The sequence below is a fragment of the Gossypium arboreum genome, chromosome 10, assembly GCF_025698485.1.
Source record: "Gossypium arboreum isolate Shixiya-1 chromosome 10, ASM2569848v2, whole genome shotgun sequence".
In the NCBI taxonomy this organism is placed as follows: Eukaryota; Viridiplantae; Streptophyta; class Magnoliopsida; order Malvales; family Malvaceae; genus Gossypium; species Gossypium arboreum.
In genome coordinates, this window is record NC_069079.1 from 130,644,395 (window position 1) to 130,668,368 (window position 23,974).

General features: G+C 33.7%; 3 protein-coding genes and 1 long non-coding RNA gene across 4 annotated transcripts; 1 reads left to right on the forward strand and 3 right to left on the reverse strand.

Moving 5' to 3' along the window:
• Positions 1 to 506: 506 nt before the first annotated feature.
• On the reverse strand, positions 507 to 1,600 carry LOC128281587 (uncharacterized). The gene is made up of 2 exons (XR_008271829.1): positions 1,504 to 1,600; positions 507 to 685 (listed from the first exon to the last, which is right to left on the reverse strand). It is a non-coding gene; the product is annotated as an uncharacterized LOC128281587 (long non-coding RNA).
• A 10,330-nt stretch (positions 1,601 to 11,930) lies between these two features.
• LOC108487678 (uncharacterized) lies at positions 11,931 to 14,263 on the forward strand. Its single transcript, XM_017792051.2, has 5 exons — positions 11,931 to 12,158; positions 12,254 to 12,349; positions 12,442 to 12,516; positions 13,408 to 13,591; positions 13,728 to 14,263. The coding sequence occupies exons 1-5, from the start codon at positions 12,132 to 12,134 to the stop codon at positions 14,009 to 14,011; spliced, it is 666 nt and encodes a 221-aa protein (XP_017647540.1). The 5' UTR covers positions 11,931 to 12,131; the 3' UTR covers positions 14,012 to 14,263.
• LOC108487731 (probable LRR receptor-like serine/threonine-protein kinase At3g47570) lies at positions 13,811 to 17,584 on the reverse strand. Its single transcript, XM_017792099.2, has 2 exons — positions 14,790 to 17,584; positions 13,811 to 14,710 (listed from the first exon to the last, which is right to left on the reverse strand). Exons 1-2 carry the CDS (start codon positions 17,521 to 17,523, stop codon positions 14,307 to 14,309), a joined length of 3,138 nt encoding a protein of 1,045 aa, XP_017647588.2. The 5' UTR covers positions 17,524 to 17,584; the 3' UTR covers positions 13,811 to 14,306.
• Positions 17,585 to 18,710: 1,126 nt separating this feature from the next.
• LOC108488545 (probable LRR receptor-like serine/threonine-protein kinase At3g47570) lies at positions 18,711 to 22,454 on the reverse strand. Its single transcript, XM_017792824.2, has 3 exons — positions 19,690 to 22,454; positions 19,145 to 19,560; positions 18,711 to 19,012 (listed from the first exon to the last, which is right to left on the reverse strand). Exons 1-2 carry the CDS (start codon positions 22,361 to 22,363, stop codon positions 19,187 to 19,189), a joined length of 3,048 nt encoding a protein of 1,015 aa, XP_017648313.1. The 5' UTR covers positions 22,364 to 22,454; the 3' UTR covers positions 18,711 to 19,012; positions 19,145 to 19,186.
• Positions 22,455 to 23,974: the final 1,520 nt, after the last annotated feature.

A 23,974-nucleotide genomic window follows, 5' to 3' on the forward strand; every position in this document is an offset into this window, starting at 1 on the left:
AGTACAGTTTATTAGTTAAAGTTACCCCTGTTTCAAGACTCGACTGGTCTGACCTCTGTTTACTACGAACCACATTTCTCTCTGTACAAAATTCATATGACTGTGAAGTTTGTTTATACTAAAACTAGACTCAATAAGGATTCTGAGGATATAAAATACACCACCTAATTATATCTTTACAATTTATGGTGAATTTCTAAAGTAGGAACAGGGGATTCAGAAACTGCTATGACTCTGTTTCACTAAAATTAAAATATCTTCTAACATATACTTCCTTTACTTGTTTCATTTGTTTCATGTGAAACTAGACATAATAAGCTTCAATTTGATATGTATTTCACCACCAAATTCAATTTCTATGATTTTTAGTAAATTTTCAAACTCGCGTTAGTATTGCTGCGGTATTCTGTTTATGGTAAATTTCATCCTTTTATGAGTTTTATGCACTAAGTATCTTAATAGTTTTCCTTAACATCAAACATAATCTAAACTAACCATTTTCATAATTTATCATTATCAAGCATTTCCTCAACCATTTCACAACCATACCATAAGATCATTTACACAAAATGGGTATATTGCTATACATGCCATACTTAAATTTACAAGCCATTTACCAAAAATCTTCTGGATAGTGTGACTGAGCCTTCGACCTATCCCGACTCCTGAGCTGGCTTGTCCAAAACTACAATGAGTAAGAAGGAGGGAGTAAGCATAAATGCTTAGTAAGTTCATATGCAAATAATAAGTAACATAACAAACAGTTATACCGGTCAACATTAGCATACATCACTAAAACACATATCACATTTTAATCATTCTTCATCATCTTATTACCTTATCGTGGTTGTATCAATACTCAACCCGAGGGTTAAATACATACCTGTCCAAAATATCCATTTCATATCACTTACCAATACGTCTCTTTACATCTCGAAATTTTCCTCCATTTGAGTAGAACTTTACCCGTTGAACACATCGGAATATAATTCGGATACATGGATAACTTGCACATAAGTGCCACATATTCAATCAAGCAATCATGTAACTCGCCCATAAGCGAACTCGGACTCAACTCAACGAGCTCGGGCATTCGCATCCATAAGTGAACTCGGACTCAACTCAACGAGTTCGGATGCCTAGTTACATCTCACGAACTCGGACTCAACTCAACGAGTTCGGACATTCGCATCCATAAGTGAACTCGGACTCAACTCAACGAGTTCGGATGCTCAACCATCCTAGTGACATGTCACTTGTATCCTAATCCATTCCTGAGGTTCAACGGGACCTTTTTCCCAATCATGTGTCTCAACCATCTTCTACGGAATGCCGATACCGATACTCGGTAGTATTTCACATTTTCCAAGTATATCACATAATTTGACATATTATCAAACAATTATCACAAGTATAATATTTCATAATAATTATCATATCATTTAAAAACATTAAAACATTTAAAATAATAACTATGTTACCAACATTTACATATGAACTTACCTTGGTACCAAAATACAAAGATTTTGCAATTTAGTCCACAATCTTTTCTTTTCCTCGATTGAGGTCGATTCCACGTCTTTCTTGATCTAAAATAACACATTTAGCTTATTTAATACTCACATTATCAAATTAATCCTTAACTCAAATTTTGGCAAAATTACAATTTTACCCCTAAACTTTTGCATATTTACATTTTTGCCCCTAGGCTCGGGATTAAACTTTATTCCTTATTCTTATGTTTTACAACATGCTGATCACTTTTCTCTTCTATGGCAACATCAAATTCTCACTCTAACATGTACTTGTGACTATTAGGTATTTTTACCGATTAAGCCCTTTACTCGTTTTTGCTTAAAATCGAGTAGTACAAGTTGTCTAACATAATTTAAAACTTCATATTCTATCATAAAACATCAAAATACACAAATTTCACCTATGGGTATTTTTCCAAATATAAACCGTAGGTTAAATTATTGCTAACATAAGCTTTATCGAGTTAGGGATCTCAAAACGTAAAATCATTAAAAGCGGGCTTGGAATCACTTACTATGGAGCTTGGAAGCTTGAAACAAACCCTATCTATGGAGAACCCTTGAAATTTCGGCCTAATGAAGAAGATGGACAAAATTGGCTTTTAATTTTGTTTTTAATTCATTTTAATAACTAAATGACCAAAATACCCTTACTACTAAACTTTCCAAAATTCCTTCCATGTCCTAATTTTGTCCATGAACTTAAAATTGGTAAAATTGCTATTTAAGACCTCCTCATTAATATTCCAAAACAATTTCATACTAAAACTTCTAGAATGCAAGTTCGCAACTTATTCGATTTAGTCCCTACTTTCAATTTAAGCACTTTAGGCATAGAATTTCATCACGAAATTTTCACACAATCATGCAATCATATCATAAACATCAAAATCATTGTAAAATAATTATTTCTATCTCGAATATGTGGTCACGAAACCACTATTCCGATTAAGCCCTAATTTAGGATATTACAGACACCCTATTGCCTTTTTCAGTTGCAAGATTGCAAATCGACACCTTAAGTTGGCTGCCTATGAATGTGAATTAATTGGTTTGGCAAAGGCAGTGACTCATTGGCGACCCTATCTTTGGGGAAGGCACTTCCTCATCTATACTGATCACTTCAGTCTTAAGTACTTGTTAGACCAACGACTTACGACATCCCCACAACAGTATTGGATTAGCAAGCTAATGGGGTTTGATTTTCGAGTGGAGTATAAAGCAGGAAAGTTGAATAGAGCTGCAAATACTTTATCTAGAAAAGAAGATGACTTACCACACCTCATAACTGTTTCATTCCCTCAAGTTGAAATTCTTAAAGCCATTAGACAAGGAATAGAAGCTTTCCTAGAATTATCACAACTCCAGCAAAGAATTCTACAAGGAGAATTGGGGTCCGATTGGGTCGCACAAGATGGGTTGATTTTCTTCAAAGGAAGGTTGTACCTTTTACCTACCTTACCAATTATTCCCATTATTATTTCCTCTATACATGCTAAGGCATATGAAGGGGGATTGAAAACATTACATCGTCTTCGTCAAAATTCTTTTGGAAGGTAATGAAGCTTGCAACCTCAGAATTTGTGCAACATTGTTTAGTGTGCCAATGCCACAAATGGCAAAATTTACAGCATATAGGTTTACTTCAACCTCTTCCAATACCACAACATGTTTGGGCTGATATCTCTATGGATTTCATGAAGGGTCTACCCAAAGTAAAATGGAAATCGGTACTTATGGTGGTTGTGGACAGACTATCGAAGTACGCCTATTTTTTACCGTTGTCCCATCCGTTTATTATTATATCTGTTGCTACTGTCTTCTTTGCAGAGGTATTCCGACTTTATGGCTTGCTGGAATCTATAGTTTCAGATTGTGATAAAGTTTTCCTCAGCCTATTTTGGAAGGAATTATTTCGTCAAAGTGGCTCTACGCTCGCTTTTTCTTTAGCATACCATCCCCAATCTGATGGTCAGACAGAGGTAGTTAACCGAACAATAGAAATGTACCTACGATGCCTCTCTAATGATCTTCCACGACAGTGGGTCGATTGGGTTCCATGGGCTAAGTATTGCTACAACACCTCAAATCACAATGCTCTAAAGGCCACCCCTTTCCAATTAGTATATGGTAGGGATCCACCTCAACTTCTCTCCTATTCAGCTAGTTCTACAAGGATTGAAGTTGTGGATAAGGCTCTACAAGATAGATGCACTTTTACAAAATGCTCGAGATAGACTCTTACAAGCTCAGCAACGAATGAAGAACACTTATGGATAGACTCTTACAAGCTCAGCAACGAATGAAGAACACTTATAGTTTGGGGCACAGTGAGTTGAATTTTAAAGTCTGGGGTTGGGTTTGGTTACGGTTTCAATAATATCGACAATTAACGATAACTAAACAGAAGCATCACAAGTTGTTGCCAAAATATTTTGGTCCTTTTAAGGTTTTGAACAAAATAGGAACAGTGGCCTATCAGCTTGACTTACTTACAGGTAGTAGAATACATGATGTATTCCATGTTTCTTTCTTCAAAGAATACAAGGGACCTCAACCAGATGCGGTAGGAGACTTGCCCTTAGTATATGATAGCAAGGCCTTGCCTACTATACAAGCTATTATTAATACCAGGCTTAATCGAGGTCGACGGGAACTATTAGTGCAATTGGCAGGATGTCATCAAGAAGATGCCACTTGGGAACCAATTGATAGTTTTTGAACAGCTTATCCTGAATTTGAGCTTGAGGACAAGCTCAACTTAAAGAGGAAGAGTAATAATATGGATGTTTTCATTGGAAAACAATATCAAAGAAGGAATAGGAATTAGAGTTTTACATTTATTTAATTTCTTTAGTAGTTTTAGTTTTACTAGGTTTTTTTATTTCCTTATAAACTTTAAATTAGGAATTCTATTAGGACTTTCCCTTTGTAATTAACAGCCTATAAAAAGGTTGCCAATATGAAATAAAGTAAGCAGTTTATTTTTATCACAAACGTTAGTTTGGGAAGGGGTTTCAGTCAAGGACGAATTTATCTTTTGAGTAACCATAGGTCGAAGTAAAAATTCTTTCTCGTCTAGACCTGTGACTAGATCCTACGCCAAGGCGCATAATATATACTTTAACTGAATTGAAACTAGAATTCCATCTCTCTCCCAATACCTTTAAATATGCCATTAGTACCCCAAGTCTATTTCGGTTTTACATCTCCTTTCGCATTTGGCTTTGGTCATGCCTCCAACTTTTCTTCAATGTCTTAGCCTAGTTGCCATCATTTGGTTTCAATCCATAAATGGAACTAACTCAAATTTCTCAGCTTATTCATCTAACTCAAACATCTCCTTTCCATTTCGTAATTCAGCTCAATAACCTTACTTTTGCCTCTAACAGTAAGCTATTTGGGTTGCTTTCAGGCAGCGCTGCCAATTACTTACCCATATGGTTAGTCCTTATCCTTGGTTCATCTCGTCCTAATAGGCGCCATATGAGGAAGAGATATTGTACTCAATAACCTGGTGCCATATGGTGCCACATATGACACCATAATCGGCCATACTGCCCATTCCTACTGCACCAGTAAATGGTGATAACAAGCTTGATGCTAATCCCATACTGCCCATGATAGTAAAAGCTTCTGTAACTGTTGTTATGATAAGAATCAATATGAATGAAACTTTCGCCTTCTTTGTCTTCACAGCATCAATAACTCTAACTACTGGTGCGACTATGACACTAACAGTGAGGGGTAAGACAACCAAGGAAAAGATAGGCTCTGGTTCTCTCCACGTCTGAACAATGATAGACAACATCCACAACATCTGTATAGATTTTTGCACTCAATCCCTGGTAGCTACCTGTCAATCCTATGGCGAGGGAAAGTTTCTAATAATAACAAGGTAGCAAACGGTGTTGATCCAACAAATGCTATTACCCGTAAGCATAGCGGGAAAGAAAATGGCACCATATGATAAGTTGGAGACACGACATATGAAGAAGAGACATTTCAATCTATAACCGATCAACCCGAGAGATGAACCGAGGATAAGGACCAACCACATGGGCAAGTAATTGGCAGCGTTGCCTGAAAGCCACCCAAACAGCTTCGGCATCGGAGGCACAAATGCAAGGTTATTGAGTTGAATTTGTGAAATGAAAAGGAAATGCTTGGTTGGGATGAATATACTGGGAAATTTGAGTTAGTTCCATTTATGGATTGAAGCCAAATGATCGCAACTAGGCTAAGCTATTGAAGAAAAATTCTAGCCATGACCAAAATGCCAAAGAAGATCTAAAACTGAAATAGACTTGGGGTACTAATGGCATATTTAAAGGGATTGGAAGATGAAACATCATCTCAGACATTGCGTTGGCATTCCTAAAGAAAGGACAATTTCATTCTTTCTTTCCAATTTTTTTTGTTTACTTTATAAAGTTGATAAATGAATTGATAGGTTGATCATGCATTTAGTCTCAAACACATTTTATCTATTGATAGGTAGATCATGCGTTTAGTCTCAAACACATTTTACCTATTAAACATGCATGTATAAAATATGAAAATCATGAGGGCTAACAACATAAAGTTTTTTAAACAATTTTCCTCAAAGATGCTGCTTTCCATTTCTAGTACATAAAATAAAAAAGAGAGTAACAATTACTAGACAACAGCAAGAACCCAAAATTTCCCATTTTTTAAGTCATTGACTTTATGTTTATGTTTTGTATATACAGAAGAAAACAAACTCTCTGTTCCATCTTGATCAAATGGGTGGTCAGACATAGCAAAGCCATTGAAGGCGAAGGCCCGTTCTTGACATTTTTAGGGTCTTAGGCGAAATAATAAATCGGGCTCTTTTAAAAAAATTATAAATAATATATTTTATAACATTAAGGGAATAATATGTTTTTCTAATAAAATTTAAAAAAAAATAATTTTCATTCAATCTACTCCTATAACATCAACCACAAAAACATAAAATATCATTAAAAAAAAGGGTTCTACCAGTATTCTGAGATGAAAAATCATTAATGATAACACAAACATCAATTATTTGTGAGGAAGATGCAACTAAAAATTAAAATTAAATAATTAACAAAAACAATTAAAATTTTAATCGCATAAAGTCATAAAGAAAGAAGGATATGTAGTAATATATTGTCATAAAAAAAGGAATTAGGGGGAGAAGTTAAATATAAGGATACTTAATGACTTTATTAGTTAAAATCCAAAAATATCATCAAATTAAGAATGAAAAGATTAAAGAAAGAAGAGGAAGGGGGGAGAATTATACTCGCAACAATGGTAGATCCGATAGACCGTAGATGGGAGGTTCTCAATCTCTCGAATATAAAGTAAAAATTAATAACTTCAATTGATTGATGCTAATGATTGATGAATGATGTATTACTCAAATCAAATTTGGCCCTATTTAATTTGTAGAAAATTTCTCTCGTTACCATGGTTAAGGGAAAATAAAGAAGGTTGAATGCAAGTAACGATTGATTTTTTGGGGGAAAATTGAAATTCTTTTTTAAATGGTAGGAGTTGGAATTTGGGGATTAGAGGAGGATTGGAGAAGCCAAAGAGTTGAAGATGAAGTATTTATGATTGAGAATTGAAAACCTTGATCATTCGGACCTTTCAATTCATAGATGTAGATCTCAGACCTATGAACGGGGATATTCTCGAAACTCACAAAGGAAAAAAGAAGTGGGTTAGACAAAAAGAGAAGCAACTTGGACAAAAAGAAACGAAGAGACTTAGACAAATCTTTTTTGTCGATAACCTTAGACCAATTAATCGAATGTTGATTAATACGTAATCGATTGAACACTACTTGAAAACAACTCTTCTGCTAAAAAACGAAATGTTCCAAATGCTCCTGAAAATTCTTGCTTCCGTTGGACCATTAGTATCTATATGTATTAGGATCTCGATTCATGGATCTCTTGGTCCGAGAAATCAAAATAAGAGGATGCATTCAATTAATTTATTTTAGTTTGAAATTTTTTTCCCACATTAAGTTGAATAAATAATTTTTTGGGCCTCTTTTATCCTTGGACTCTGGGCGGCTACACTTCAAAATAGCCCCCAGAGCCTGCCCTAATATTTGAGTGACTTAAATGATAACTTTCAAATAGTTCAATAACTATTTTGTAATTTCTTGAAGTTGAGTAATCAAAACCTAAACTTACTAATAATTTAGCAACCTTCGATATAGTTTAGAGGTGTTCATGAGTTAGATCGGGCTTAAGCATGGTGTTAATACATTTTATGCTTATCAAAGCTTGACCAGAAACATGAACTTAAAATTTTGTTCAAGCCTGCCCATATTTATAAATAGCTAACCAATCCTATTTTAGGTTAGCCCATATTATTGATTTTAATTTAATAATTCAATATATTCTTTTCATTGATTAGAATTCTAAATTTAGGTAACTTAACCTTTTTTGGTCCTAATATTTTTACCCAAACCTTACTAAATTTTGGATAGACCATCAGGGTTGGACGGATAACCAAACCCTTAAACAGTTCTAGTGTAGTTACTTTTTTTTTATAAATAAAACAAATGATTGCTATAATTGAGTTATTAGAAGAAAAGGCTTTTTTAAAAATTCATTAATCTCCATCAGGGGTTCCTCAAATATGTGCAATACTTCATCATTTGATAGATCCATTTTTGCTAAAGCATCTGTTATCCAATTAGTCTCTCTAGGAACATAACGCAAGGACCATTTCCTTTCAAAGGCTAGGATTTGTTGAATTCGCCTTATTAGCATGCTTTTAGGTCCTACAGGTGAATTGTCATTAATAGATATGACATTCTCTAGATTATCTGACTGAATGATGGCCTCATCATATCCTTGTTTCTAGAGTAGAAGTAAACCATCCAATAAGCCTCAAAACTCAGCAATCGCAACTGAACACTTCCTAAGAAACGATTATAGCCCAATATCCAGTTTCCCTTCCCGTCACGAATAACTCCACCTGCTGTAGAAAAACCAAAGACAGAGTGAACAACACCTACGAAATTTAGTATTAAGTTACTTTTTTTAAATCTCATTATAATTTCTGATCATATATGCTCTTTTCAACACAATACCTAGAACTATTTATAGCCTTACCCCAACCCATAAATAGGAGGATAAAGTGCTTCAGTGCACTCGACCCTAAATCCTCCTATATTGACAATAATGCCCATGCCAATCGAATTAATACTCAATCGGCTCTAGTGTAATTACCTTTAAAAGCATTAAGCTTCATAATCTTTTTTAAATTTCTTATATCAATTTCACCAATTATCTTTTAATTAAATTCTTTTAACTATACTTATTTTAACTTTAGCTAATTAATTACCAATCCTTTCTTTTAAAGTAAAACAATTATTAAATCAATTTACATGCTAAATCAAATTATGAAGTAAAACAATTATTAAATCAATTCACATGTTAAATCAAATTATCTAATCTTAACATATCTAGAACATATATGTCACTATTATCATCCATCTCTTATGCAAAATTTCATATTCTTTTACAAAATAGACCATATACTTTAATTTCTGTAATTTTTACATATTAGTCTTGTAATTCAAATTTATAGTATTTACATTTCAGTCCTAAAATTTTGAATCCTATAATTTTTCAATTTAATCACTAAAATTAAAATTATACAGATTTTTGAAATCTGCCATTCCTCCATTCGTTCATCTTCTCCCACTTCAATGCATGTATGACATTTCCCAGCTCTTTACAACCACTTGCATGCTTCCTTGCTTTATTTACATCCACTTCAAATTACATTTTAAATTATGTCATATAAAATTTTAAGTATAATTTAATGGTTAAATTAACGATTTTAATAATAGAAATACTTGATTGATATGTCATCGATGATTTATAATTATAGATATAATTAAAAAGTTTTGAAATTTAGAAATCAAGTTAAAATGAAAATCTTTAGATTCTACTTACAAGGTTTTACTCGAAGCCATGCTTAAAAGGTAGAAGCTTGTATTTGTTTTCGCTTTCACTCCTGGTCTTGTTTGTGAATATCCAAATTATTAACCTTACAATTCATCTTCCACTCCTAATGATTCTACAAATGTAACACCTTACTTTTGTTGGAAAAAACGGGTTTGAAAATGCAGCGGAAAATAAATTTAGAAAAAACTAGAGTTTTAAAAATTTTTCCAAAACAAAATATTAGTTATGATATTTAAAGTAATAAACAGTTAATCAAAATTGTACGTTTTCAATTCATCTAAGATGAACGCTTCGACCAAGTAGTCTTCTCCGCTATCTCAAGCTCACGTTTGCCGAGTGTGGGCTCACCTCGAATCAGAAAAATTTTCACAAAAATAATCATAAATTATCAGTGGGGTAATTTCGTAATTTCTCTAAATTTTTGGGTCAAGTTGTAAACCAAAAAAATATCTCTAGAAATTTTAATAGTTGTTAAAGTACCTGAGAGGTCCTTGTATTATAGGGCTAGATCAAATTAGTCCCTCTATTATTAAATGGATCTATTTAATCACTATACTATTAAAAAGAATTAAAGTAAGTCCAAATTTTAATAGAATTAACATTTATTGTATAAAAATGTCTTGAAATTTTTTCTTTTCGCTTGCTCTGTTCAATTCTAAATAATAGATTTCTTATATTGAACTATAAAATTTTTAAAATATTATTTCTCCTATGCACAAAATAATATTTTTAAATAATAAATGTTAACTTATTTCAATTTGACATTATTTAATTCTTTTTAATAGTACAAGGACTAAATTGATCCATTTAATAGTAGAGAAACTAATTTGATCAAGTTGTTATAATAGATAGACCTCACAAATACTTTCACTTTTAATAGTTAAACTTAAAATTTTAAATCTAAAAAGTAGACAACTCTAAAATATTTTAACCTTATTAAACTTGTGGTGCAACCTACACTTTGGACTAATCCCATACTTGAGGCAAAATCAGAAAATTTTGTTAGGGATCAAAATTAATTAAATTGTATATTTTACAATAGTAAAAATACAATTTCATCATTTTAATAGTTTATATCTTTATATTTTTTAAAGTATTAAATAAAAAATTATTATTTTAAGGGTCAAAGTACAATTTAACGATCACTCATTTAAAATTTTATAAATTTTAGGATAAACTATAAAATAGTCACTTTTGTTTGTCTTATATTATATTTTAGTCACTTATGTTTGAAATATTACATTTTAGTCGCTTACATTATCGTTTTATTACAAAATTGTCACTTTACCGTTAAGCTCCGTTACCTCCCTAATGGAAGTCCTACATGGCAATTCAAATGGATTTTAAATGCCAACTTAGATGTCTAGTTGTTGGGATGAAAATAAGTTTTTTATTAAATAAATTTATTTTGGATTGCCACATAGGACATCTAAATTGACATTTAAAACCTATTTGGACTGCCATGTAGGACCGCAATTAGGGAGTAATGGAGTTTATTGGTATAGTGACCACTTTATAACAAAACGATAACATAAATGACTAAAACGTAACATTTCAAACATAAGTAACTAAAATATAATATGAGGCAAACAAAAATGACTAAAATGCATTTAAAACCCATTTGGGCTACTATGTAGGACCGGAATTAGGGAGTAACGGAGCTTAATGGTAAAGTGACCACTTTAACAAAATGATAACGTAAGTGACTAAAACGTAACATTTCTAATATAAATGACTAAAATATAATATGAGATTAACAAAAACAACTATTTTTATAGATTGTCTTATAATTGTTCCGTGCCCTGCGACTAGAGGTGTGCATTCCCGCCCGAAAAATGGGAGGGTTTGGGTAAAAATATAGGCCCGAAAAATGGGCTTGGGCAAAAAACGAGGCCCGTTTTGAAAATGGGCCGGGCCTCGGGCAAGATTTTTTTGGCCCGAAATATTAAAATTTTTTATTTTAAATTTTAAGTAACTTTAGTTTTTTTACTTTTCTTTTTTGTTGTTTTTAATGTTATTTTGATATTGTAAAATTTTTGTTATTAATATAATTTAGTTCTTAATTTAGTTCTAATTTGTTTTAATTTTTAATTTTAATATAATTACTTTTTATTATATTTTTAATTTATGTATTATTTTAAGAATTATTTTAGTCTTATATTTTATTTTTTGTTTTAATATTTGTTTTATGTTTTAAATGTGTTTGATTTATTATATTTTAAAATTTTTATTTAATAAAAAAGCAAAAAAATTTTTTGATATGGTCGGGCCGGGCTTGAGCCTATCATTTTTTTCTCGGACCGGGCCTTAAAAACGGGTCAAAATTTTTTATGGACGCAGCTCAAACCCAGCCCGGCCCAGCCCATGCACAACTCTACTCTGCCCCTGCTTGTATGTCTACAAGTACAAAAATAAAGTAACGTAAGCAGAGTGAAGACATATAACAATGACCAAGTCTCATCGTCTTCAACTCCACTTTTTCTCCTAATTCCCATATCCTTCCAGTTCCCACTCCAAAAAAGAAAAAAAAATCCCATTTTTTTCAGTGCCATGGTCGCTTGCTAAGAACCCTTTTCCATTGTTTTTTTTTGCGAAGCAGTGCGAAAAAATGCCTCCAAGAAGACGTCCGAAAAAGGCAATTTCTTTCCTGTTTTTCCTTTGATTTCTCTTAAGTTTGTTCCTATCGTTCACTTTTAATGAAAAATTTGTACTTTTTTTTGGATGTTGCAGAAATCTAATACGAGAAAGGATGCTGCCATTGATGCAATGAAGCCATATGGGTTTCCTGTAGACGTTGTTCAAACAACCATAAAGGATTTGCTAAATGTGAGTTCTTAAAAAGTTTTTAGTTTCTGTTTTTCTTTTTGGGGTTTTAAAGAAAAAGCCATAAGGAAAATCTGAGATTGTTTTTGTTTCAGGTTTATGGGGAAGATGGGTGGCCATTCATTGAAGATTCTGCTTACAAGGTTTTACTTGAAGCCATACTTGAAAAGGTAGAAGCTATATTTGTTTTTGCTTTCTTATAAAAATTGTATATATTTTTATATTTTTTAGGAGTTTCATGTTTGGTCTTATATTGTAATGTTGTTGTTTTCCCCGTCATTTATTGCTTTCTGGTCTTGTTAGTGAAGATCCAAATTGTTAACCTTGCAGTTCATCTTCCACTCCTAATGAAGTTGATTTGAAAAATGTAACAATTAACTTTCATTAATCTGTAGTGGTGATATACATACATGTATATATATATATATATATATGTGTGTGTGTGTGTGTATTTGTTACATGATCAGAAGCTTCAAATACATTAGGCTACAACGAAACATAGAATCAAAGTTATATGTTTAACTTATCTTGTGTAGATATGCTGAGGTTGTTATTGGGTAAAAATATTATGGAGGTATTTGTACTAGAGTCCGTTATCATTTTGCCCCATTTACTCGAAAAGTGAGCAAATTAATTTATGTATATTAGATCAAAGAGCAAACTGGTCCTTTCTAGTACAAGGGTTCTGAAAATGCTGAATGTTATCAACCGATTGTTGGGGGTATTGTGTTCTGTATTAAACTTCCATGAACTTTATCTCTAGTTGGGTTATTTGTTTTATGTGACTGATCATCGTTGAAGATTGTTGCTTGATAAGGTTCATAAAGCAAAGTTGGAAGTTGACATACTATCTCATAGCAGCCTTTAACTATTTGTGATAGCGAATACCTTTTGATGCTCTTAATGATTTATTTTATCCAATCTGTACCTCATGAATTTGCTTGTGTGTTGCTTTCTGGATTGCTCTGTTTTCTTTTATTGACAATTGATTTCAGCATTCGGTTATAATGAACATGTCTTTAGTTAATTGTTGATTGTTTTTTTGATATTCGTTTTTCAAGGTAACCGGAGAAGGAACAAGTGATCCTAAGGAACCAGTTGCTGAGACCTCAAGTAGAACTGCTGTTTTACCTATATGCTCTGATGTGAGTCCACTTAACACTGAATCCCAAGCCAGCAATGGCTTTGACGGTGCATCAGAGTTGAATAAAACTTTGTGTATACCGAAACCGACAAATGAATCCGGTAACCAGCTTTCCCTTTCAATTTATTCCCATTGAAATTTACGGGTTTGGGTCATATTTTCGACCCAATCCAACTAGCACCTTTTAACTTGTAAATTTTAATAGCATAAATTCATTTAGTCATTCATTGTGATCAGGTAACTCTCTCCTACCAGTTGAAGCCGAAGGCTGTAGCAAAAGAGATGTTACATATCCTTGTGGTAACAACCACTCTACTCCACTTCATTGTCACAACTCACCACCACTGCAAGGTGATAGCTTGACCACAAAGCGCAGGCCTTACAATGGCTGGATTTGCAGTGACGATGAAGAAGATATCGTGGAGCTAACACCAGGACCAATAGCTGAAGAAATGGAAAACTTTCTTAAAAGTTTCATGGTGCACAAGAAAAGATGGGATATAAAGCCTGATGATATGTAACAATGTTGTAAACTGTAAATTATCTCAGATGAAAAGCTTATATGTGTTCCTTTTGATCCCAATCAAATAGTATTTTAGGTCGTAGGTTTTGATGCATTAAATACTTGGAGGGTTCATATATCATTCGGTAAAGAGATTGGATTCAATATATATTCTTTTGCCTGCCCTTTTCTCCCTTTGGATTAGACTCATGTACATTGATGTGTATGGCTCAATGAATTGATAAATCTAAGCACAACAATTATATCAAAACTAGTGGAATGCGGCTTATGTGATGAACTGATAAAGTGATCTGTTAACAAAGACCTCCTAATTGAGTCAGATAAATCTGATCTCTAATGGAACAAAGCTCGGTAACAACATCACACATGTCAACCCGCTCACTTGGTAATTCAGTAGAACAAGTGAGTCCTATTTCAAGAATTGAATTCATACATTGAAGACACCTGTCATTTTCTATGATGTTTCCACTAAGAATAATGTCTTTTTTTGTTCCTTGTCTGACTTTCTCTTGAAGAAGAATGGGATCTATAATCTCAGTCATTCGTTCGGGTAAAGTTGTCTTAACAAAGTTGTGAAGACTTAAACCCTCTTCGAATATTTCATCAGTCGGCCTTTTCCCTGTAAACATCTCAAGCAAGAGGATGCCATAGCTATACACATCACCTTTTGTTGACAATTCGCTTCCCATACCATATTCTACATGTAGAAATAATTTTAGAGGAAAGCTTTCTAAATATATGAAAAATGATGGAAGAAATGAATAAAATAAACTTACCAGGTGGAGCATAACCAACAGTTCCTCTTAATCCAAGGGAGCTTGATTGACTAGCAGAATAGTTAAGCTTGTCTGCAGAAAGGATTTTTGCTAAGCCGAAGTCACTTATATGGGCAACCATTTCCTCATCAAGTAGAATATTGCTTGGCTTGAGGTCACAATGAATGATCAATATTTCGCAATGATGGTGCAGATACTCTAGTGCATGAGCAACATCTATGGCCATATTAAGTCTTTGGAAGAGGTTCAGGTTTCTTATTGTCTTTGGTTCATTGGTTCCAGCAGGTGGATGCAGCCAGTCCTCCAAACTTCCATTTACCATGAACTCATAAACCAAGGCTTTAAAATCATTGCCTTGATAATCGACACCTGAAATGGCAGTTAAAAGCTTGACAAGATTCCGATGTCGAATGTTCTTCAAGACCTCACATTCAGCTAAGAAACTCCTCGAAGCTCCATGGTTTAGAAGATTAAGCACCTTTACCGCAATAACTTCTCCAGTCTCTTCAAGAATTCCTCTGTACACGGAACCAAAACCTCCCAAACCAACCAAATTCTGCGTAGAGAATCCGTTAGTAGCCCTTAGGATGCTTTGGTATGATAACCTTAGAAGTGAATTTTCTGCACAAGTTGTTGTTGCCTGCTGCTCTTTCTTCTTTCGAAGCAACATGATAAGGAGAAAAAGGAAGATCAAAGTCACTCCTAAAATTACAGCAACAATAACAAATTTTAAACGAAGAGAAGTGTTTGATGATTTTTCCGAGTTACATCTTGACAAGTGTAACTCAGTGATGCCTCCACAAAGCTTATTGTTCCCTTCAACAAATGTAGCACTAGAATTCTTGAAGACTCCTTCACTTGGTATCACTCCTTCAAAATCATTGAATGAGAGATTTAAATACTTTAATGCCCCAAAACTTGCAAGAAATTCAGGAACCTTACCTGAAAGATTATTTTCGGATACATCTAGTGCCGCAAGACCTCTCAATGAACTCAAAGATGAAGGAATGGGCCCTTCAAACAAATTGCCATCCAAAAACAACTCCTCTAGGCTTACACAGCTACCAAGGTTGTTTGGAAGCAAACCAGATAACCTATTTTTTGAAACATCCAATTCACCCAGATTTTTCAATTTCTCTACTTCGGCGGGAAGTTCACCAGTCAAATAATTTGATGATAAGTTTAGTAAAATGGACAAGGATGAAAGTGCAAGTACTTGAGGGGGTATTGATCCACTAAGATTGTTATGAGAAAGAGTCATCCTAACCAAATTTTGGCAATCACCTAGACTAGATGGAATGTTTCCCTTAAGTTTGTTAACATCTAAAGCTAGTTCGATTAACAATGTTAAATTTCCAATAGAATGGGGAATTGTTCCAGAGAGAAAATTACTATCAATGTAAAATTTCTTTAGCTTCTTAAGCCTCCCAATATCAAAGGGAATGGGGCCTGATAATTGATTTTGTGATGCCCGTAGCACCTCCAAATTGTTGAGATTTCCAATCCCATCCGGTATTCTTCCCAATATGTTGTTATGTTCTATTCCTAATACTGAAAAGGTTCTAGAAAAATTCCTAATGCATTTGGGAAATACCCCTCCAAAATTATTATTTTGTATAGATAGAATTCCTAATTTGGTATTATTGACTAAAGTGCAAACGAAGTCCAAGTCACCTTCTATCCCATGTCCCAAGTGGTTGGTGTATAGGTTGAGTACGAACAGGTTTTCTAGCTTTTCTAAGGAAGGCACGTTCCCACTAAGTCTGTTCTCATCAAGTTGAAGTTGATACAGATTTGAGGCATTGGATATTGAAATAGGAATCTTTCCATAGATTTGGTTTCCCCATAAGGAAAAGGCCCCAACATGTGGCATAGTGATTGCTAAGTCAGAATGAAGAGTACCTTGAATCTTGTTCCCCCCTATGGAGAAGACTATAATATTGGATAGATTGAACATTGCCGTCGGAATAATACCGGATATTGAATTTTCATCTGCCGAGAAATGTGTTAGATTTGTCAGTCGTCCAAGAGCTTCAGGTAGAACCCCACTGAAAGCATTATATGTCAAATAAAGTTCCTCCAGGGATGACAAGTTCCCCAAGGCAGGCGGGATGCTCCCTCTTAAACTGTTGTTGACAAAACTCAAGAATTTCAGCTTTGACAAGAGACCAAACGAACCAGGTATTTCTCCTCTTAGTTGATTGCCTCTCATGCGGATATATGTAAGCTTAGAGCAAGCAGATAAATTGGAAGGAATTTCACCACTAAAAGAGTTATTGATCAGTTCTAACCTTTCCAGTCTTCTTAGATGTCCAACTTCTTGAGGAATATGATCGTAGAAGTTGTTGGTTGCAAGATTCAACTCCTTGAGAAAGCTCAAATTTCCAATATATGGTGATAAAGATCCCGAGAGTTCGAGGACTTGTAGTTCCAACTTGGTGACTCTCTGATGCTTGCGGCCGCATGTAATACCATGCCATTGACAGAAGTGAATAGAGCTATTCCAAGACTCCATAACCTTAAGTCGATCACCACTTATCTTCGCTTTGAAATGGAGTAAAGCTTGTTGATCAGTGTCATTTCCTCTAATTACAGTGGTTGCTGTTGCTAAACCAAGCAAGTTAGGACCCTGCAAGTTGAAGCATGAGAGAAGAATAATAACTTCTAAATGCTTTTTTGATATCCCCATCGCCCTGAGATGAGATTGATTTGTTTTCGAGAGTGCTTTGTTCATCAACAACAACTAGCATGCAATATAAGTAGATTTTGAACTTTGGTATCATCCTATTCTATCACTTGTCAATTGGTTCAAGTTTTCCAACTTTGAAAGTCATGTGGCTACGATTTCAATGGCCTAAGTTTTCCAACATTGACGTTATACATTTGACGTTTTTCAATGTATGTATTAAAAAAAAAATTAATTTCTTGTACAGAAAATGATAGAGGGAGAGATTTCAAATAAAGGTTGGATTATATGGAGGAAATTGTCAGCAGGCTCACAATTATGGAGCCCCACAATGACAACACTTTGGGGAAAACTAGCTTTATACATGATTCGAGTATACCTGTTTAATAATTAGATTATTAGAATATTTGTCCATATTCAAATTAAACCATTACATTCAAATCAAATTGTTATTTATTAGAATATTTGTCATAATCTAATATTTGATTTTTGTTATAGAATAGACTATCTGTTGAACTTTGGCCTGCAATGCAACAGCAGGGAAGCTTTGAAGCTCAACCAGTACAGCAGCTATATCTTGTTTAATATGTAACTAGCTTTAGTTCTTTTGTAATTAGTCTTTAAAGTTAGTAAGATTTGCTGCTGATTTGAATGATGTTCAAGTGATGTAATAGCTGATCAGTCAGCTTTATTTTGTGTGCAATTTAAGCTATGTTCTAGTCAAGTAATTAGTGGGAGCAGTTATACAGTAGGTAAAACTGCCTTGTAACTTGTATGTTTTTTGACAATGAAATTTGAAATGCAATCATCTTGACCAATTCTCTTTGCATCCGTTTTCTTTACTTCAAATCTCCTTTGTTTTCTGCCAAAACCCCAACACTATCACCGTGTTGTCTTCAAATACCATGTATGAACATCAATATTATTTCAAATGAATTGCATCAACTTTTTAATTTTCGATACTTTATTTAGAGTTGTACATGGGTCAAGCTTAAATTTTTGTCCAAGTTTGTCTCAGACGAAGATGCTAAAATTCGGGTTCGGTTTGACCTGTTTGTATTAATTTTTTTTAATTTTTATTTTTTTATATAAAACGGTTTTAAAAAAAATATAATACACTAAATATACTAAAAATATTAAAATAAATGTTTCCCAACAAATTAAAAATAAATTAATTTTTATACTTAAATAACACTAAAATAAGTGTAACTTAACAAATAAATACCACTAAAATATTAGCAAAGAAAACAAGTATCATACAATATTCAAAAATTCGGACCAGGCTGAGCTCGAGCCAAAAAACCCTTACTTACTTGATGTTCGACTTATTTTACATGCTGATATCATATTGAATTCTGATTTGATGACAGTTCCATAATTTAAAACGCAAAGAAAAAAAAATGAAACATTAATACAATTACATTGACAAATTACTGATAAAGAACTGACATTAATATAAGATGGAATGTGAAGAAAAGAAAAGAGCAACATATTTGACCTAAGCATCTCAAGTTCATCCATACGACACCTTTGATACCTGCAAGTTGAAAACAAGGAAATCTCTTTTACTTCATCATATCATCTAAACACAATGATTATCTCAAAAGTAGTGGAATGTGTCTTTAGTGATGAAATGTTCAAGTACTTTGGTAAGATAAGATCTTATTACCTGTTGATTGAGCAACGTATTTGAGTTCGAAACCTCATGATGTCATCCGGTAGGATAAAGCTTGTCCCTAATGGAACAAAGCTTGGTAACAATATCACTCGTGTCCATACGTGCACTTGGTGATTCAGCAGAACAAATGAGTCCTATTTCGTATATCAAATTCAAGCACTGAAGAAGTATTTCATTTCTCAGACATTTTCCCTTGAGAGTTTCTTGTTGGACTCTTTCTTCAACAAGAATGGGATCTAAAATCTCAATCACTCGATCCGGTAAAGCTGACTTAACAAAATTGTGAAGACTTAAACCTTCTTTGAACTTTTCATCCGTCGGCCTCTTCCCTGTAAACATCTCTAGCAAGAGGATGCCATAGCTATACACATCCCCTTTTGTTGACAACTCACTTCCCATGCCATATTCTACAATTAGTTCATCACAAATTACATATAGGAATAATTGCAGAGCAAAACACTCTAATTTTTATATATAAACTTCTTTTAGAATGTACGTTTTGCTTTTAAATCATGAAATAAATAAAGTAAACTTACCAGGTGGAGCATAACCAATAGTTCCTCTTAATCCAAGGGAGCTTGATTGACTAGCAGAATAGTTAAGCCTGTCTGCAGAAAGGATTTTTGCTAAGCCAAAGTCACTTATATGGGCAACCATTTCCGCATCAAGTAGAATATTGCTTGGCTTGAGGTCACAATGAATGATCAATATTTGGCAACGATGGTGCAGATACTCTAGTGCATGAGCAACATCTATGGCCACATTAAGTCTTTGGAAGAGGTTCAGGTTTCTTATTGTCTCTGGTTCATTGGTTCCAGCAGGTGGATGCAGCCAGTCCTCCAAACTTCCATTTACCATGAACTCATAAGCCAAGGCTTTAAAATCATTGCCTTGATAATCGGTACCTGAAATGGCAGTTAAAAGCTTGACAAGATTTCGATGTCGAATGTTCTTCAAGACCTCACATTCAGCTAAGAAACTCCTCGAAGCTCCATGATTTAGAAGATTAAGCACCTTTACCGCAATAACTTCTCCATTCTCTTCAAGAATTCCTCTGTACACGGAACCAAAACCTCCCAAACCAACCAAATTCTGCGTAGAGAATCCGTTAGTAGCCCTTAGGATGCTCTGGTATGATAACCTTAGAAGTGAATTTTCTGCACAAGTTGTTGTTGCCTGCTGCTCTTTCTTCTTTCGAAGCAACATGATAAGGAGAAAAAGGAATATCAAAGTCACTCCTAAAATTACAGCAACAATAACAATTTTAAAACGAAGGGAAGTGTTTGATGATTTTTCCGAGTTACATCTTGACAAGTATAACTCAGTGATGCCTCCACAAAGCTTATTGTTCCCTTCAACAAATGTAGCACTTGAATTCTTGAAGACTCCTTCACTTGGTATCACTCCTTCAAAATCATTGAATGAGAGATTTAAATACTTTAGTGCCCCAAAGCTTGCAAGAAATTCAGGAACCTTACCTGAAAGATTATTTTCGGATACATCTAGTGCCGCAAGACCTCTCAATGAACTCATAGATGAAGGAATGGGCCCTTCAAACAAATTACCACCAAGAAACAACTTTTCTAATCTCACACAGCTACCAAGGCTGTTTGGAAGCAAACCAGATAACTTATTTTTTGAAACATCCAAACCACCTAGATTTTTCAATTTCTCTACTTCAACGGGAAGTTCACCAGTCAAATAGTTTGATGATAAGTTTAGTAAAATGGACAAGGATGAAAGTGCAAGTACTTGAGGGGGTATTGATCCACTAAGATTGTTGTAAGAAAGACCCAATATAAGCAAATTTTGGCAGTGTCCAAGACTTGAAGGAATATTGCCCTGAAAATTGTTAACTCCTAAAGCTAGAAATGCTAACCCTGTTAAATTACCAATAGAATGGGGAATAGTCCCAGTGAGAAAATTATAACGAGCGTCAAATCTCTTTAGCTTCTGAATCCTCCCGATATTGAGAGGAATGGGACCTGATAGTTGATTTTGTGATAACCGTAGCACCTGCAAATTGATGAGATTTCCAATCCCATCGGGGATTTTTCCCAATATTTTGTTATTTTCTATTACTAAAAATAAAAGTGTGCTAGAAAAATTGCTACTGCATTCGGGAAATATCCCCCCAAAATTATTTGTTTGTATATCTATTGTTTCTATTTTGGTATTATTAACTAAACTGCAGAGAAAGTTTAAATCACCTTCTCTCCCATTTCCCAAATGGTTTGTGCCTATAAGAAGATTAGCTAGGTTATCCAACTTCTCTAAGGAAGGGATGTTTCCAATAAGTCTATTCTCATTAAGCTGAAGTATATTCAGATTCGAGGCATTCGATATAGAAATCGGGATTTTTCCTGAGATTTGGTTTTCCCATGCAGAAAAGAACTTAAGATATGGCATAGTGATTGCTAAATCAGAAGGAAGAGTACCTTGAATATTGTTTCCACCAATATCAAAACTTCTCATATTGGAGAGATTGAACATTGTGAAGGGAATAGTACCTGAAATTGCATTTTCTTCTACCGAGAAAACTGAAAGATTTGTCAATTTTCCAATACCTTCAGGTATAACCCCACTTAATGAATTAGTCCTCATAGAAAGTATCTCTAAGGATGACAAATTCCCCAACGAAGGTGGTATACTTCCTCTCAATCTGTTGATGGCAAAATTCAAGACTTTCAAGTTTGATAAGAGACCCAGCGAAGCAGGTATTTCTCCTGTTAGCCGGTTGCCCCTCATACCGACCAATGTAAGCTTATAACAAGCTGATAAATTGGAAGGAATTTCACCAGTGATGGAATTATTGGACAGTTCTAAAGTTTCCAATCTTCTTAAGCGACAAATTTCTTGAGGAATCTGATTGTAGAAGCTGTTTCCCTCAAGATTCAACTCCTTGAGAAAGCTTAAATTTCCAATGTATGGTGATAAAGATCCGGAGAGTTTTAGGAGCTGCAGTTCCAACTTGGTAACTCTCCGAAGCTTGCGACTGCATGTAACACCATGCCATTGACAGAAGTGAACGGAACTATTCCAAGAGTCCATAACCCCGAGCTGATCACCAATTATATTGGCTTTGAACTGTAATAAAGCTTGTAGATCAGTGTCATTTCCTCCGGATAAAGGCGCTGCATATGCTAAACTGAACAAGCTAAGAATTATCACTTGGAAGCAAACAATGAAAAAAGAGCTGGCCACTTCCATCAACCTGAATCGATTTCAATTTGAGAGCTCTTCTTTCAGGTTCTTGGGTACATACAGACTTCGACTCCACCACTTGAACCGATTTGTTGATATCTGTGTTAGGTCACATGGCTTGCTTTTATTGGATTGAATTATGAAAATTTGTCTTGTCTTATTCTTTTTAATTTAGTTCACATTGCATAGATTATGACTTACAATTTATCAATACTGGAAACATATATAAATAAAGACCTGCCTAGCTAAGTATATCTGTAATCACCATCATTTTACATTTATTAAATGTGTTGAGATTTGTGTTAGGTTACGTGGCATGATTTTATTGGATTGAATCCTGAACATGTGTTTTGTCTGATTCTTGCTTTGTAATTTAGTTCACGTGCGGCTACTAATATATCTAAATTTAATGCTTAAAATTCAATCTTAAAACCCAACCTTTTAGATGAATCTCACTAGCAGAGCCGAGAAGTTCGGAGAAATTTTCTATTTAAGTTGTTTATAATTTATAAAATTTTAAATTAATAATAATAAAATTACACTTTAACTCCTTAAAAATAATAAAATTTAATTTTTTTTTTAAAATTATAAAGATATACTATTAAACCCCCAAAATTAATAATAAATAATAAAAATTGCTACATAATTAGAAGTATGGTGGAGCATATTGGGTTTTTAGGCTAAAGATATCTTATCAATTGCTTTCATTTTGACCACTCAAATAAAAAGACTTACAATTTGGTTATTGTTGTTACAATAATTAAACATTTTAGTCACTCATTTATTTTCTCACTAACGGCATCTGAGGTGATATTATATGTCATGGCCACATTAGCACTCCTTGCTGGAAAGTAGTTTCCAGTAATTTTTTTAATCCATTTTATTTTCCCTATTTTTATCATCAAGTAAGAACCCTAAACTCAAAATTGATTTTTGCTCATAAGGTTCATTGTTTGCCTCGTGAGGAAATAAGGGAACGAAACTGAAGCGTCAACGGCAACAAGTATATATTTTGGTATTAGAAGTTATTTTTACTAATTTTTAGTGTTTAATTTGAGTTTTAGAGTTTATTTAATTAAAATTCTTTATTAGTTAATAATATTAACAATTAATCTTTATCAAATCAACTTTAAAACAAAAAAAATTCTAGCCATCATACTATATATGGTTCGATGACACGTGTTTGTCATCCCATCTCCATGCTGACCTTCATTTTAATAGCATATATGGTTTTTGAATAGTACTTATTTGAGTTCTTTAAAAAAGATTTGGTTTTGACCTTCATTTAAGTACTTTCATAAAAGGTAACTTCATTTTGAGCATTTAGTTTTTATTTATTTATTTATTTTTTCTTTGAGATTGGGATAAATAATATTATTCATGTTGTTTTATAGTTCATAAAAATTAATCTTTTCAGGGTTCGTAATTATCACTCTCAACAACATTATTTCTAAGGTTCGAACTTAAATTTTTCCTTTTTAAGTATAATGTGTATTTATGATTGTACTAGCAGTCGATTGTACCAACACTAGATTGGTTGGAATGACTTTTCCAATTAGTCTTCCTAGCAATAATACACTATTTATTCCTGCATCTTTATTGTGCTTGTCTACCTGA

What these genes read in the sequence shown, in the direction of transcription:
- LOC108487678 (XM_017792051.2), top strand. Translation starts at nt 12,132, where the DNA reads ATGCCTCCAAGAAGACGTCCGAAAAAG. An exon ending in CCATAAAGGATTTGCTAAAT is followed by an intron (nt 12,350 to 12,441) that starts GTGAGTTCTTAA and finishes TTTTTGTTTCAG; the next exon opens with GTTTATGGGGAAGATGGGTG. An exon ending in GAAACCGACAAATGAATCCG is followed by an intron (nt 13,592 to 13,727) that starts GTAACCAGCTTT and finishes CATTGTGATCAG; the next exon opens with GTAACTCTCTCCTACCAGTT.
- LOC108487731 (XM_017792099.2), bottom strand. Translation starts at nt 17,523, where the DNA reads ATGAACAAAGCACTCTCGAAAACAAATCAATCTCATCTCAGGGCGATG. An exon ending in TGTTGGTTATGCTCCACCTG is followed by an intron (nt 14,711 to 14,789) that starts GTAAGTTTATTT and finishes TTCTACATGTAG; the next exon opens with AATATGGTATGGGAAGCGAA.
- LOC108488545 (XM_017792824.2), bottom strand. Translation starts at nt 22,363, where the DNA reads ATGGAAGTGGCCAGCTCTTTTTTCATTGTTTGCTTCCAAGTGATAATT. An exon ending in TATTGGTTATGCTCCACCTG is followed by an intron (nt 19,561 to 19,689) that starts GTAAGTTTACTT and finishes AACTAATTGTAG; the next exon opens with AATATGGCATGGGAAGTGAG.